The following is a 15,174-nucleotide window of genomic DNA, read 5'->3' as shown; positions in this document are numbered from 1 at the left end:
ATAATTATTAACTATAGTATTTCAAAAATGTTATTCCATGAATTAATACATAAAAATCTTATTAAAAATTATAATAAAAATATATTAAAATTGTTAAATGCTACTATTTTTTCTGTATTTATATCTTAATCATTGTCTTGATTAGCATTCTCTTTTATTTTATTTTTTTTTTGCACGCAGTTTAATTTTCAGTTTTTTTTTCACATTCACTGCTACCGTTTGGATGTTGGAACACACACTGTTCCTCACTCAAGCACAGAATTGCACACCTACTAGGAATAGCACTAGAGACTGAAAATGATAGAATGAAAAACAACACTTTATTAAGATGTATGATTGCCCTTTTATACAAGCAAAACAAAATAACAACCCTTCACTCTTAGGCTAGCACTTATAACAGAATTTTAAAATTCTGTTACTCTCTCTTATATACAAAGCCAAAACAGAATTAAACTCTCACACCCTCCCTTAATTCTGATCTCCTAAGTCCATCAAGCCAATTCTGTCCCTTAACATTTTAAACCTCTCCCCTTTGAGGGGTTTGGTTAAAATATCAGCAAGTTGATCAAATGTGCAGCAGTACTCCACTTTCAATTTCTCTTTGTTCACTTGATCCCTAAGATAGTGAAACCTTGTTTCTATGTGTTTGCTTCTACCATGAGAGGTTGGATTCTTTGACAGGCTTATAGCTGACTTATTATCCACAAAAAGCTTCACTCCATCACTCTCTTTGATTTTTAATTCCTGTAGTAATGTGTCCAACCAGACAGCTTGACAAGCACTCATTGCAGCTGCAACATACTCAGCTTCACATGTTGATAGAGCCACTATGGATTGCTTCTTAGAACACCACGATATTGGTGCTGCACCATACATGAATATGTAACTTGTAGTACTCTTTCTGTCATCTCTGTCTCCTCCCCAATCTGCATCAGTATATCCCATCAATTCCTCTGAGTTGCTATTGTCTTTATTTGGAAATAAAATTCCAACATTGATGGTCCCTTTTATGAACCTTAGAATCCTCTTGGCAGCTAGGAGATGAGGAATTCTGGGTCCTTTCATATATCTACTTACCAGTCCAACAGCAAATTCCAAATCAGGTCTTGAATGACACAAGTACCTGAGAGAACCAACAATCTGTTTGAACTCAGTTGCATCGACTTTGTCTTCCTTGCCCTCCTTTTCAAGTACAAGACCTGCCTCTGTTGGTGTTGCTGCTGAATTACATTCAACCATGTTGAATCTCTTCAATATTTCTGTTGCATACTTGCTCTGGTGCATCAAAATACCTCTCTCAGTCTTCTTGAATTCAAATCCAAGGAAATAGGATAGAACCCCATATCAGTCATTTCAAACTCACTCATCAATTCCCTTTTCAGTTCTGCTATCTCACTTTCATTACCACCAGTGATCAACAAATCATCCACATAGAGGCATATAATAATGATATTACCTACTGATTTGGATCTTACATAGACTCCAAACTCACAGCTACACTTATCAAAGCCAATTTTCATCATAAAACTGTCAATTTTCTTGTTCCAAGCTCTTGGGGCTTGCTTAAGTCCATAAAGAGCTTTTCTCAACCTGAGAACCTTTGACTCTTGGCCAGCTATAGAGAATCCAGGTGGCTGAGTCACATAGACCTCCTCATCAAGATGACCATTTAAGAAAGCACACTTCACATCTAGTTGGTGCATTGTCCAATTCTTTAGGCTAGCAATTGCCACTACTGTTCTAATAGTCTCAATTCTAGCAACTGGTGCAAACACTTCTCTGTAGTCAATCCCAGCTTTCTGTAAAAATCCTCTAGCCACAAGTCTAGCTTTATACTTGACCACCTTGCCTTCTGGATTTGTCTTAATCTTATAGATCCACTTCACATCAATGGGCTTCTTCGATTTTGGTTGAGATACCAGCTCCCACACTTGATTTTTCTCAATAGATTTAAGCTCTTCTGTCATAGCTTCAACCCACCTTTGATCAGTCATAGCATCTTCAAATTTTATTGGTTCTGCTTCAGAAAACAGAGCAAAATGTACAAGATTCCCATCTGCACTTACATCAGCATCAGACAACATCTCAAAACCTTGAAATCTAGCTGGTTTGGGTGCATTTCTCTGGGGTCTCACTTCTCTTTGAGTGGTATTACCATTCCCTTCACTTGTTTCTTCCTCTTCTGACCTTATCATTATTGAAGGTCCCTTCATTTCAGTATTCTGCTCCCAGTTCCAGCTTCTAGATTCATCAAATACCACATCCCTACTGATTATTATATGCTTACTCTTCGGATCAAACAACTTATAGCCTCCAGTTGAGTGATATCCGAGTAAGATCATTTGTTCACCTTTATCATCTAGCTTCCTTCTTAACTGATCTGGGATATGCCTAAAACAAAGTGATCCAAAGATTCTGAAATGGCTCACATTTGGTTTAGCACCACTCCAAGCTTCTTCAGGTGTTATTCCTTCCAATCTCTTTGAAGGGCTCCTATTCAAAATGAAGACAGTTGTAGACACTGCCTCTCCCCACAAGTACTTGGGCAGACTCTTGCCTTTCAACATGCTCCTTACCATATTCATTATGGTTCTATTTTTCCTTTCTGCAGCTCCATTATGTTGAGGTGTATAGGGAGGAGTCACTTCATGAATTATGCCTTCTTGGTCACAAAATTCTTGAAATTCTGTAGAAACATATTCACCACCACCATATGTTCTCAATATCTTGATCAATGAGCCACTTTGCTTTTCTGCCATATTTTTGAACTTCTCAAAGACTTCAAAGACATCACTCTTCCTTCTTATTAGGTAAACCCATACTTTCCTAGTCAATTCATCAATAAAGGATATGAAGTATTTGTTTCCACCCAGAGATTCAGTTTGCATAGGGCCACACACATCAGAGTAAATCACCTCAAGTTTCTCTTTTGCCCTGATTGGTACATTTTGTTTGAAAGTGCTTCTTGATTGCTTACACTGTAAACAATCATCACATACTTCACTAGGAGGCTTGATCTGAGGCAAACCCAGCACCATTTCTCTTGAGTTTAGCTTAATCAGATCTCTAAAATTTAAATGGCCAAATCTGTAATGCCATAACCACTCTTCACTGTTTACTGTAGTAGTAAAACACTTTTGTTCTATCACATCAATCTCAATTTTGAATGTTCTATTTTTTGAAAGAGGGGACTTCAAAATGAGCTTGTGATTTCTGTCAAACACTCTCAACATCTTGTTTTAGCTTAGTCATAAAGCCCTTTTCTAATAATTGACCTAAGCTGAGTAGATTACTTTTCATACCTGGTACAAATAGTACATCAGTGATGCAAGACTGACCTCCATCCTTTGTTTTGATAAGGACCTTCCCAATTCCTTCAGCAGTCAAGATTCTATCATCAGCAAATTTGACTTGGCTCTTCACAGATTGATCAAGGTTGAGAAACCACTCTCTTCTTCCTGTCATATGAGTGGAGCAACTTGTGTCTAGGTACCAACAATTATCACTTGCCCCTTCAATTTGAGTAGTTACCATTAGCAGTATTTGTTCAGTGTCATCATCTTCTTCCTGAGCCAATTTTGCATCATCACCTTTAGGTTCTCTTTTGTTATTGGGTTTGCTGTAACACTCATCAGCAAAATGCCCAAACTTTTGACAGTTAAAGCATTGAATACTTCTTTTGTCAAACTTCTTTCTATTTGAAGAGTTTTGGGAATTGGATCCCCCTCCTTTCTTGTGGTCTTTATCACTGTTCTGATTTCCCCTCCATTTATTGCTCTTCCCTTCAGTTTTGTCTTTCTTCCATCTATCACCATGCTTCTTTGGATTAGACCGTGCTTGCAAGGCTTGTTCACTTTTCTTCTCATTTATCCTTTCATTCATTCTCTGTTCATGAGATTCCAAAGATCCCTGCAATTCCTCTAGGCTAAGCTCTTCAAGATTTTTGGATTCCTCGATGGCTACCACAATATGGTCAAACTTGGGTGGCATGGTTCTAAGCACTTTCTCTACAACTGATTGCACAATTATCTTTTCTCCATAGCCCTTCATTGAATTCACCACTGTCTGCACTTTTGTGATGTACTCAGCAACTGATTCATTCTTTTCCATTTGTAGTAGTTCATATTGTCTCCTCAGAGTTTGCAGCTTGATCTTCTTGGTTTTTGTGGCTCCATCATGAGATTTCTGCAGAATGTCCCATGCTTCTTTGGAGGTTTGAGCCATTGCTATCTTTTCAAAGTTAGCAGCATCTACACTTTGGTGCAAAATGAAAAGTGTCTTGCAATCTTTCTTTTCTTTTTCTCTATCAGCAGCCTTTTGTTCCTCTGTTGCTCTCTCTCCCACAGGTATATAACCTTCTTCTACGAACTCCCAAACCCCTTGGAATCGCATCACCACCCTGATCTGAATCTTCCAATTTTCATAGTTCTTTCCTGTGAGAACTGGTAGATTTGCAGGAATTGAGCCAGATACTGCCGCCATCAAAGAACTCCTTCAAGAACACCTCCAAGAACCTTTCTTTAGCGATTCTTGTCCCTTCTATCGAAACCAATGCTCTAGATACCAATTGTTGGAACACACACTGTTCCTCACTCAATTGCAAGAGATGCAATTCACTCCCTCACACATTCACTCTTGTATCACTCACTGTTTTCTAAGCACAGAATTGCACACCTACTAGGAATAGCACTAGAGACTGAAAATGATAGAATGAAAAACAACACTTTATTAAGATGTATGATTGCCCTTTTATACAAGCAAAACAAAATAACAACCCTTCACTCTTAGGCTAGCACTTATAACAGAATTTTAAAATTCTGTTACTCTCTCTTATATACAAAGCCAAAACAGAATTAAACTCTCACATTGGAGACATCCAATAATTAAATTGGCAGAATAAAACAACGGTTAATAAATTTACCAGAAAAATAAGCATTAATAAAGGAATAATATCTCCTTAGTGAATATCTATATGCGTACCTTAAATACTTGGACTTGACCTTTGCCCACATACTGTTGATAGAGACCAGAATTCCTGCAGTCTGCATGCCCTGCATTGATTGTAAAATAAAATTAAACTTATATTTGATTTTGATGGTCCTGCTAATCAATGTCATTCATTAGATTAGTAATTAAATTTTCTTATTAAATATTTTGTATTGAAAATTATGAGAAAGTGTGTTGTTATTCTTTTTGCTGATAAAAAAACACCACTTTTGATTTCTTAATCAATATACTTCCTCCATGCCTTTTTATAAGACATTTCTGGAAGAAAAAAAGTATTCTAAATTAATTATATTTTACAAAACTATTAAGTCATTAAATATTTTATTTAATGGAATACTCTTAGCAAGAGTAGTTGTTATTGTATAATAAATAAAAAATATAATTAATTAGTAACAATATATTTTATGAAATTTAAAATATTAATTATATTTATTGATATGTGTATTAAAACTTATATAAAACAGAATGGAATGAGTACCTTATAGAGTTCCTGACACTGGTTAGCACTTAACATTTTTCATATTTTTTTACTACCCATGACTTTATATATAAAATGTAAATACATAATTATTAATACTAATAAAAAAATTCAATTGATTAATTTTAATTAATAATATTAAAAATTTATATTTCATTCTAATATATATATATATATATATATATATATATATAGAATTAAATGGTTTAAGTATTTGTCATATTCAATGATACTATTCGTATAGTTGTCTTATTAAGGGATATTTTAAAAAAAAATAATGAATATGATTTATATTATTAATAGTTTTTCAACAAATTCATCCACCTTTGTAAAAAAAAAACTGAGTAGATGTTATCTCATTGATAAATTAAGGATCTAAAATAAAGTTAGTAATTTATATATTTAAAAATAAACTTATATTTATTATAATTGTGACAAAAAAAATAAAATCTTTTCATTTCCTTTTTTCATATTTCCCCTGCAAATCTAGACAAAGCAGCATATATAGAAAATTAATGGATATTTCATTGTGTTACCAAAAAACAAAGTAAGTTAATGGATGGCAATGATCCATTGTATGCCTCACACATGTTTCAGGTGCTTTCTTTTGCATCTCACCCTACAGTCTAAAGATTTATTGTCAAAACGAAGTCCGTACATACTTTGCTGTAAGCAAAAACGTTGGTACGACTAACTTCTCTTTAAAAGTGTAAGAAATCATTTTTTAACTAATCCAGAGATAAATTAAAAAAAGAAATAAACATGATAAAAATTACGTGAAAAATAAATTCAATGAGGAATAAAAAAAAATTAAAAAAGCTATGATAATCTTGTAAGAATAGATTTGTATACAGTCGTTGTTACTCATTATTCATATAATGTTTTAACGTATTTTGTTTACCGCATTTTCCCCTCAATCAAGGGCTTTTTGTTTAAGAATTTCTATTGTTGCAAACACGTTTGAATTTTTTTCATAATGATTAGATAGGTTATTAAGTTTGAAAAAACAAAATATAGAAATATTTTAGTAAGAACTATTTAATTATTTAAATTAATCTAATGAAATTTTATCGATCCACAAATTGGAATATGAGCAATGAAATGAAATTTAGGTACTTTCTAGTTCCCATCCTTCATGAAGTCGGAGATGGAAGAGAGAGGAAGGTGCCGTTATAAATTAGTACTACTAGTGACTGATAAATTACCTTAAGGCTATGGGAGTGGTATCATATGACATTAACTTTTCATTAATCACGTTATTTTCTTTTTGAACTGCTTCATTAATCACGTTATTAATTATTGATAAAAATTCATTGATGATAGGAATTAAATATGGATGCTTTCGATTAGGGAGTGTTTGGAACAACGTTCAAGAATCGCGTATTAATTTAAAATCACGTAAAAAGCAAGACAAATTCATAGAAGTAGATGTAGATTGATTCATGTAGAAGTAGATTTATATAGACAAATGCTAAGAGAGCGATTGATTGTTTATGTAAAATGTAAAAAATGAATACGGAAATTACAGAAGCTTAAAGACTCAAGTAAATGTGGCACTAAATAAATTACAGTAATGAACAACAGAAACTTTATCGGTGATTTGGCAAAATTGCCCAACAGCAGTGTAGAAACATTATCACGGTTATTCACCTTGAAAATTCTTTTTCCAAAATTGTAAGAAAAAAAAGGGTAATAAATATTAGTGTTGCTGCCCAGGATCGAACTGGGGACCTTTAGTGTGTAAGACTAACGTGATAACCACTACACCACAGCAACTTATTTATTAATGGGTCGAATAACATAACTTAAATATATCTACAAAATAGAACTGAACCTCTATCAAGCTAAATAATTTCGTTTAAGTATCTTACCTACTTCATCAATCATCGTTTTTGGAAGCTAAAGATTATTGAACAATAATTCCTCTGCGCTTTGGTGTCTATGATGGCAACTACAACAGCTTGACTAAGGTCGTTGCTCAAAATCTTAGGTTGCTTTTTTGACAGAATAACAGGTCTACGTCTTATGTTTACAAATCTAGTTTGTAGTATATTTCTTTTGTTTGTATGACGAGTTTACAATTTGGTTTTTGATATTATCTTGGGTTGCCAATAATACTCGGCTTTCTGGACTTGCCTAAGAATCCAACATGAAAATTAATTGCATGAAGGACTTTATTAAGTCAAACTTCAATATCTTTATATCTGTAAATGGATAAGGATAGCAGTCAATTTATTTCTTGCAACTTAGCTCTGTTGACCCAAAAAACCTTAGCTCATTAATCTTAAATCGTAAAAGAAACACTTACAAAATTGCTATAACGTTGTCCTAATGTGACTAGTTCATAGGCCCAACCGCTCAAGTATATAGACTAAAATAGTGATGATTATATTCCGTTTAGTCTCCCATTCCTTAAGTAACATGCTCAGCCACTCAACAAGCCGTTGCATTTTGTAGGTATTTTATGAACCATGAACATTTTTTAGCATGTGTGTCCGAGAGAGATAGGGGGGAGGGAGAACATGTATGCATTTGAATTGAAGGAGGAAGCCCCAAAACCAATATATTTTATACAAAATGTTGGCTAATGAACAAATGACTTGCTATTTGGGTCAAAAACTACATTCCATTCTTCACTTGCACAAAAATTGTCAAAGTAGGAGACATCACAAGAGGGAAAGGTGGGGATGAATGATGTGTATGGGAACATCTATTCGGCTTTACTGGATTTTCTCTTCATTCGGCTAAAAGGTCCAACTGTTCGATCCATAATGTACATGTAAATGATCTGGCTCCAAGATCTGTAGGACGCTAAATTATCATAAAACTCTGGAGCAATCTCCTTCACCTTGTGAAGCTTGTTTCCAGGAATTCTTGGGAAATCATGGTGTTCATTATGGTATCCCACATGCCAAGTGAGATAATTCAGAGGTCCATAGTAAGAATAAGTCTCCTGGTCAGGATTGAACACATAATGCTCGGAAATGAAGTGACCAGCCATTGGATGCATCCCACCACCAACAAAAGTGGAAAGTATCAAATAGGCAAGGGCTTTCCAGCCAAAAAAGTAAACCATTGACACATCAAGTGCTATCTGAACAGAGAAGTTGATGAATTCCCAAATGCCAGGAGGCTTTGGCTTAAGAAAGAGAGGTCTAAGTGCATAAAAAAAGAGCTGTAAAAAGACCCAAATGGTTTTTGCAATAATATTTTTCACAAGACGGACTTCAGTGAGGCTAGGGACATCCATATCAATGCCATCTACACCTTGGAAGCGGTGGTGCTCCAAGTGATACTTTTGGAAGGTAACAGACATGGGCACACCTATAGGGAGGTTAGCAAAAATCCCCAACCAACGGTTGTAGACAGGGGTTGAGAAGGCCAGGTTGTGACTCAACTCGTGGATAGCCAAAAAGAGATTGTGGTTGAGAAAAGAACCAAAAAAGTATGCTACTAAAAATATCTTCAGCCAGCCAGCATCATTAAGTAAAGCACCCGTACCAAGCTGAAGCAGAACAACTCCACTAATCTGCAACAACACAAATTTCAAACACTAAATTAACACACCCTGCCCAGAGTAGTAGAAACTTATCCATCCAACTAAAATCCATTTCAAATGCATATCATAATCTAATATCTAATATAATGTACATATCTTTGAAGAAATACCACTTAATAATAAAACAATAACGAACACATAACCAGTTTTTAATAAATAGTTTATGCACTAGCAGTTTAAAAGGTTTTTACATTGTGATCCAATCATAAATGGTTGTATATGATAGGTTTGTTGACTCTTACATTAACTATCTTACAAGTCATACACTTAAGCCTATCATGATTTCAGATTAATCGACAGTCTAAATTTACACTGCATAGATATCAACTTCATCATTGCTTTTTTTTTTTTTTTTTGAAACTTGAAAGATTTGTGCAACTTGAATTTTCTCAAGAGATCTAAGGGTATATATATTCATGTAATTACTGCATCAATGTAGATTCATCTTCAGCAGCGGCTCAGTTTCAAATACACACATTGTCAAACCAATTGAAGAAAAGTTAGCATCCACTAGAAAAAAAAGTGAAATAACAAAGAGGTGTGCAAATTGCCAGCCACACAGACAATGCAAAGAATAAAAAAGACAAGCAGAAGATGAAATTGGGAAAAATAAAGCAAACACTTGATAATGAGAATATTTCAGAATAAGAATGACAACAACCAAAAACCCAAAACCACAGGCAACATCAACATAGAAGAAATGGGAAGGAACCCAGAAAAGAAAAGAAAAAAAGAGAGTGATTTAAAAGGAAAACGGGGGAAAGGTGAAACCTTGAAGAAAGCAGAGTGGTCGGGGCCAAAGAGTTGTTTGATTTGAGGGTATTTGGAGAGGATCTGACGACGTCGTGTGGCATGGGGTTCGTCTGTGTAGGACCAGAAGAAGCCCCCGGCTACTGCGACCCCTTCTCGATCTTCTCCTCTACCCATCTCTTCTTCTCTCACATCACAAACTTGATGGAAGAACAATGTATTTTATTTATACAGAGGAATGAGAACGAGATTGGAAAGTGCCTAAGAATAGAGAGAGGACATAATTACAGCCCCACTCAATCTATTTGGTCACAATTTGTTTGCCCCGACATTACAGGCTGGAAATTTACAGGACTACCCTGGATGGATCTAGCGGACTAAACAAATCTGTTTTTTTGTTTTCTTATTAACCTTTTGTAATCTTGTGGGCTATTAGATGCTTTCCTTTTTTAAATATTGTTATTTTTAGTAGTTTATTTATGCCAGATATATATCTTTTTTAAGCCCCTCTTCATCACCCTTCCACAACGGCTACATTTATCATAAAATATTTTGATTTAATTACGCCTTTGGTCAATATAGTTGTCATTTGTTTCTCTGTCTTGCTAGTTTAAAACATCTCAATTTGATATTTATGATTATCATTTTTTTTATTCTTTTAGTCCTCACATTTAATATCGTCTACCATTTGAGATAAACGTTGTGTAGCTCATCATTGTAGAAGTGACACACCTGTTTCGAAGATGACATTTTCAAGGTGAGAAAAGCTTGCATTTAGTTTAAAAAATTTTTTAAAAAAAAAACCTAGAATGGATCTTTCTCAGCAACTCACAAACAACATTGGAGGTGTGATTTGTGGTGGCAGTTTGCATCTGTAGAAGCTTTGGTGATGAAGAATAATTGCATCCATTTCAAATCATGGACTAACAACGAAGACTAAACCAGTAAAAAATATTACAATTATAAAGATCAAAATAAAATTTTCAACTATAGAACCTAAAAAGAAGAAGAAAAAAAAGTCACAATTATACATACCTTGGTAATTAAATCGTAAATGTACAACGCATCTAAAATAAAATACATACATTTGCTTACTTCAGATATCATTTTATCACATCTATGTTTGCTGAAACTCTTTTTTTATTAATATTATTAATACAACTCACCATGATTTTTAATTTTAATACATTTCAATGTACTGAATAATTGTCAATAATTTTTTTCTTAATACAATGATTATTAAGACTTTTAATTTCAATGTCTTTCTTAAGAAAAAAAATTCTTACTTGAGACTAGGAGTGATAAAGAAAAACACTATCTGACTTACTCGGAGAAACTACTATGAAAATAAGTTTTTCAGTGAGGTAAATTCAAGTTTTGGGTTGAATAAAGTAAAAAAAAAAAAGTTACGTGCACGCTGAAGAAATTTGCAAAAACTGATCCAACCGAATGAGCACTGAATTTAGACTTATAGTCATATAAAAATGCTTCTCTCTAAAATAAAAACATGCAAGCACTTCATGTAACATTAATCACATTAGGCAGTTCCATGTCAACGTTAGTCCTTATTTGGATCATCTACAGTCCTATACATATATCTCATTTTCTTGTAAAACAAAAGTTGCAAAACTAATGTGGGCCCCTGGGTGAATGAATAATTACATCACCGTACAGATGCAGTTATGATCTTTTTCCACATTGGTACGGGCGTGAAGTTGGCAATTGATATCCCATCAAATGCATTCCATAATGTAATACTCTTCTATTAGTTTAGAGAGGGTATTTCTAAACTCAAGAGATTCGCATTTTTTAACAATAGAGGCACAGAATATGCAAAACTCTTCTTAATAAGTAATTCAATCTGTACAGGATATACAAATGACCTACATACAATTTACCATCTCAACTTCACCACCAACCCACAGTAAACACAGGGCTGGATACTTCTGGAAGACGTGGGAAGCAACAATACAACTCTATATAAACTAAATTTACCAAATTGCATTCGGAGTTTACGTTACTAAATAGAAAGGAACCACCCCTCCAAGACCACACACCAGACAGTAAAATCTGTCTGTTGCAACCACTCATCTTAGGTGAGAGTCATATGTGTCAAAGAGAAAGTCTGGAATGACCAAAGGCAACTTATCTATGTACATGAAAAGCCTTCTAAGATTCTCCCTTGTCACTGTTGCCATGTCTACTACATCCCTATTGTCAGTGAACACCCAGAGATCACCCGAGTTTACTCTCTTAAGATTGTCACGGCAAAAAGGGCATGATTGTGATCTTGTCCTCCTGCAAAACATAGCAAATTACATGAAGCTTTCAATTAAACAAGTAGAGAACACTCAAGCATGCACTGGTAGGTATAATGACGTAACAACTAAAATTTCATATGCTGAGATATGGGGCAGGGAATAAATAGAAGATTGAAGTGCATGCTTAGTCATCCTAAACAGACAGTTCACTTCAAACCACTTCAATAATTATGTAAACTAATAATCAAAGTCCAAAGAACAATAGTTGGCTTCATAATCAAATCTATACAGTATACTTCTCATCCAATTCTAATTAAACCATTAAATTCCAATATAAGCATTAACCTTTAAATAAGCCCCAAGGGAAATGTGTATGCTTGACAAGCTCACAGAAACCAGTGTGTTAGTTTATCCATAATTACTTTAAGCCTAATTCTCAGAAGTAAAAAATTATATTATAAATTGTTTCTTTCCACTCTGTTCAGCTGAGATCTCTAATAAATATAATCAGATCAACAAAATAGCAACACAGTTTTCTTTTCTAATCACTACAATATCATGACAGTACATGATAAAAAGTTATTTCATCTCACCAAGTTAAGAAGAGTTTTTATGTTAGGAGTTAGGAGAGAAGGAAGGGAGAGTTAGTTAAGACAGATAGGATAGTAGTTAGTTAGTTTGTTAATAGAGAAATGAGTTGTGAAAGGACAAATCCTTGGGGGAGAAGGAGAATTCTTTCTCCTATTTTCTGTTCAATTTCATTCAATGGTGGAGAACCCAAAGCCCCAGTCCCATCCTTGATGGTATTGAATCCACACATTGAAAAGGCTTAATATGCCACCAATGCAAAACGATAACAAAAGGCCATTAAAGTAGCTAGATAATTGTCTTGCTTCTTTGAAATTAAAACACAAGCAGATTCAACAGATTACAGTTTATGCTATTCAGTTCTAACTACAAGCCATGAAATTAAAAGAACCAAATAAAAAGCATTTTCCCAGAGAAACAGAAAGAATCAAGAAGTAGAAGAAACAACCCAACAACTTCATACTTCTTAACATGAACAATTCATGGTCATAAATAAATAAGGAAATGTCAGCATCAGTGAGAGAACGTACCATTCGTGATAACATTTCAGGCACATGACATGGTTGCAGTCGGGCAACACAATCTTACTATTCATCTCCATGCATATTCCACATTCTTCTTCTCTTTCAATGTCTATGTCTGAAGGTTGTCTGTGCTCCTCATCATCTCTCTTGCGATACCTCTCCATGCATACAGCCTTCTGTTTTGTATCCTCTGTATCTGTTACACCTTTTTGCAGTTGCAATAAAGAGGGATATATGACCGCTGATCAATGCAGAAATTCATTACATCAGCAATTCATATAGACTAAAATGCAAGCAAATGTGCTAATTATTAGATTAAAACAATACAGGATGTTATACCATAGAATTCCCTGATACTTGCTTTTCTTTCATGGGTAGACATGGTAGTTGTCCCATCCGCATACACCTGCAGCATGAGGAAAATTTGTCATTTGTGACTTTGACCAAATTTCCCAGTTTAATATGAACATTCAAAAACCAAAACACCTTAGACCTTACCTTGTATATTAGGATTCTTAACAGTCCAAGGGCTCCGGCAAGATTGCAGTCTGTCCATTGCACCAAAAAGAGAAACAGGTGTGCTGCTGGACTATATGACATTCTCATCTGAAGGCACGCACCATCATATTCCCTTGGAAAATCTGACGCCCTAAACATCCAATTGTAATATGAAGCGATAAATATAAGCAAGAAGATTAGCATGAGACAAGGAAGAAAAGGCAACCTTCCAAAGCACACCATTCAGAACTCAAATCTGTTATCTGTAGCTTCTCTAGAAAAATTTCACTAAAGGCTCGTCATAAACACAACAAACTTCAAAATACTAAACCAAAAAAGAAAAAGAATAGACACACACAAACAATAGGCAGCATGACAATGTAGTTCAGAAAGATAATGTGCATATCAGAGATCAGGACGCAACAAATTGGTATAAAAATCATCATGCACTATTTGCAGTCAGCCAAATCACTCAGGGGACCACTCAACCCCTGCCAACAAGTGGCAATGTCACACATATCATGAGAGGAGAAAAAATTGTCCCTATACACACAAAACAATCCAAATAAATAAAATTATGAAAACAATAACAAAATCTTCTCATCATAACCGAATGAATCCATGAAAGTCCAAATTCTTAAAGTTTTCGGCATAAGATACACGATGAAACAGAAAAATACAGTCATTTACAAAATTAAAAACCAAAAGTTAGACATATGTATAATGTCACTAGTAGTAACTAGTAAGCAAACAAAACATGAGGTGGAAGCCAGAAGAAGAATTCCACCAAAACCTTTCACCGTTTGTTGAGTCCGGGTTTCTGAAGAAGTACTAAATTTTCCACAAGTGGGGATAATAAAAAAAATGAAAATTACTTGAACCATGAATTTGCAGCAAAATTAAATGCACCATATTTATGAAGAAAAATTGACGGTTGACTGAGAAGGAAAGCAAAAATCAGAGGCTAAACTCCAGAGAATCATTCCCTAGACCAAAAAAAACTTCACTCATGATCATGATCCAATTACAAAAAATAAAACAAAAACCATTTTTTCCAGAAGAAATAAACAAAGGGTGTCTGAGTCTAACACTTAAAAACAAAAATACAAACTTGATCAAAAGAACTGATTTTTCTACAACGGGTATGGAAAAAAAAAAACTGAAATGAAAGGAGTGATGAAAGAAAGAAAGAAAGAAGAGAGAAACTAACAGGGTATTGGCATGGTGAATATCAGCTTCAAGCAGTTTCAAGGAGTCCTTGAAAGACCTTCCCATGGAAGCTATGTACATCTCTCTCCCAAACAAGATTGAAGATTCTAAACCCAACTCCAAAACCAAAACCAACTACAAACTTTCATGCTTTCTCTCTCTCAACTGAACTATAGGCATATCACGCACACTTCTTCAAAGCCATCACCAAAATCTTTCGGTAGGACACGTGGCGCAGCTACCGCAAATACTATATGTTATAAATTAACTAATTAAACAATTAAATTAATACTAACTAAT

General features: G+C 34.5%; 2 protein-coding genes, 1 long non-coding RNA gene and 1 other non-coding gene across 4 annotated transcripts; 1 reads left to right on the top strand and 3 right to left on the bottom strand.

The window, feature by feature from the left end:
- Positions 1-7,188: 7,188 nt before the first annotated feature.
- Positions 7,189-7,261, bottom strand: TRNAV-UAC. Its single transcript has one exon. It is a non-coding gene; the product is annotated as a tRNA-Val (tRNA).
- LOC114385701 lies at positions 7,243-10,371 on the top strand. Its single transcript, XR_003660998.1, has 2 exons — positions 7,243-7,499; positions 9,484-10,371. It is a non-coding gene; the product is annotated as an uncharacterized LOC114385701 (long non-coding RNA).
- Positions 8,017-9,994, bottom strand: LOC114385700 (sphingolipid delta(4)-desaturase DES1-like). Its single transcript, XM_028345738.1, has 2 exons — positions 9,816-9,994; positions 8,017-9,014 (listed from the first exon to the last, which is right to left on the bottom strand). Exons 1-2 carry the CDS (start codon positions 9,969-9,971, stop codon positions 8,196-8,198), a joined length of 975 nt encoding a protein of 324 aa, XP_028201539.1. The 5' UTR covers positions 9,972-9,994; the 3' UTR covers positions 8,017-8,195.
- Positions 10,372-11,599: 1,228 nt separating the features above from the next.
- Positions 11,600-15,174, bottom strand: LOC114385772 (E3 ubiquitin-protein ligase AIRP2-like). Its single transcript, XM_028345836.1, has 5 exons — positions 14,876-15,174; positions 13,666-13,816; positions 13,507-13,573; positions 13,174-13,408; positions 11,600-12,092 (listed from the first exon to the last, which is right to left on the bottom strand). Exons 1-5 carry the CDS (start codon positions 14,953-14,955, stop codon positions 11,882-11,884), a joined length of 744 nt encoding a protein of 247 aa, XP_028201637.1. The 5' UTR covers positions 14,956-15,174; the 3' UTR covers positions 11,600-11,881.

Source organism: Glycine soja, chromosome 15, assembly GCF_004193775.1.
Source record: "Glycine soja cultivar W05 chromosome 15, ASM419377v2, whole genome shotgun sequence".
NCBI classification, from domain to species: domain Eukaryota; kingdom Viridiplantae; phylum Streptophyta; class Magnoliopsida; order Fabales; family Fabaceae; genus Glycine; species Glycine soja.
This window is presented reverse-complemented; position numbering and strand designations above follow the sequence as displayed.

Coding starts and splice junctions, on each gene's coding strand:
- LOC114385700 (XM_028345738.1), bottom strand. CDS start 9,971: ATGGGTAGAGGAGAAGATCGAGAAGGGGTCGCAGTAGCCGGGGGCTTC. Junction 9,015..9,815: donor ACCACTCTGCTTTCTTCAAG/GTTTCACCTTTC, acceptor GTGTTGTTGCAG/ATTAGTGGAGTTGTTCTGCT.
- LOC114385772 (XM_028345836.1), bottom strand. CDS start 14,955: ATGTACATAGCTTCCATGGGAAGGTCTTTCAAGGACTCCTTGAAACTG. Junction 13,574..13,665: donor TAAGAATCCTAATATACAAG/GTAAGGTCTAAG, acceptor CTCATGCTGCAG/GTGTATGCGGATGGGACAAC. Junction 13,409..13,506: donor AAGTATCAGGGAATTCTATG/GTATAACATCCT, acceptor TGCATTGATCAG/CGGTCATATATCCCTCTTTA.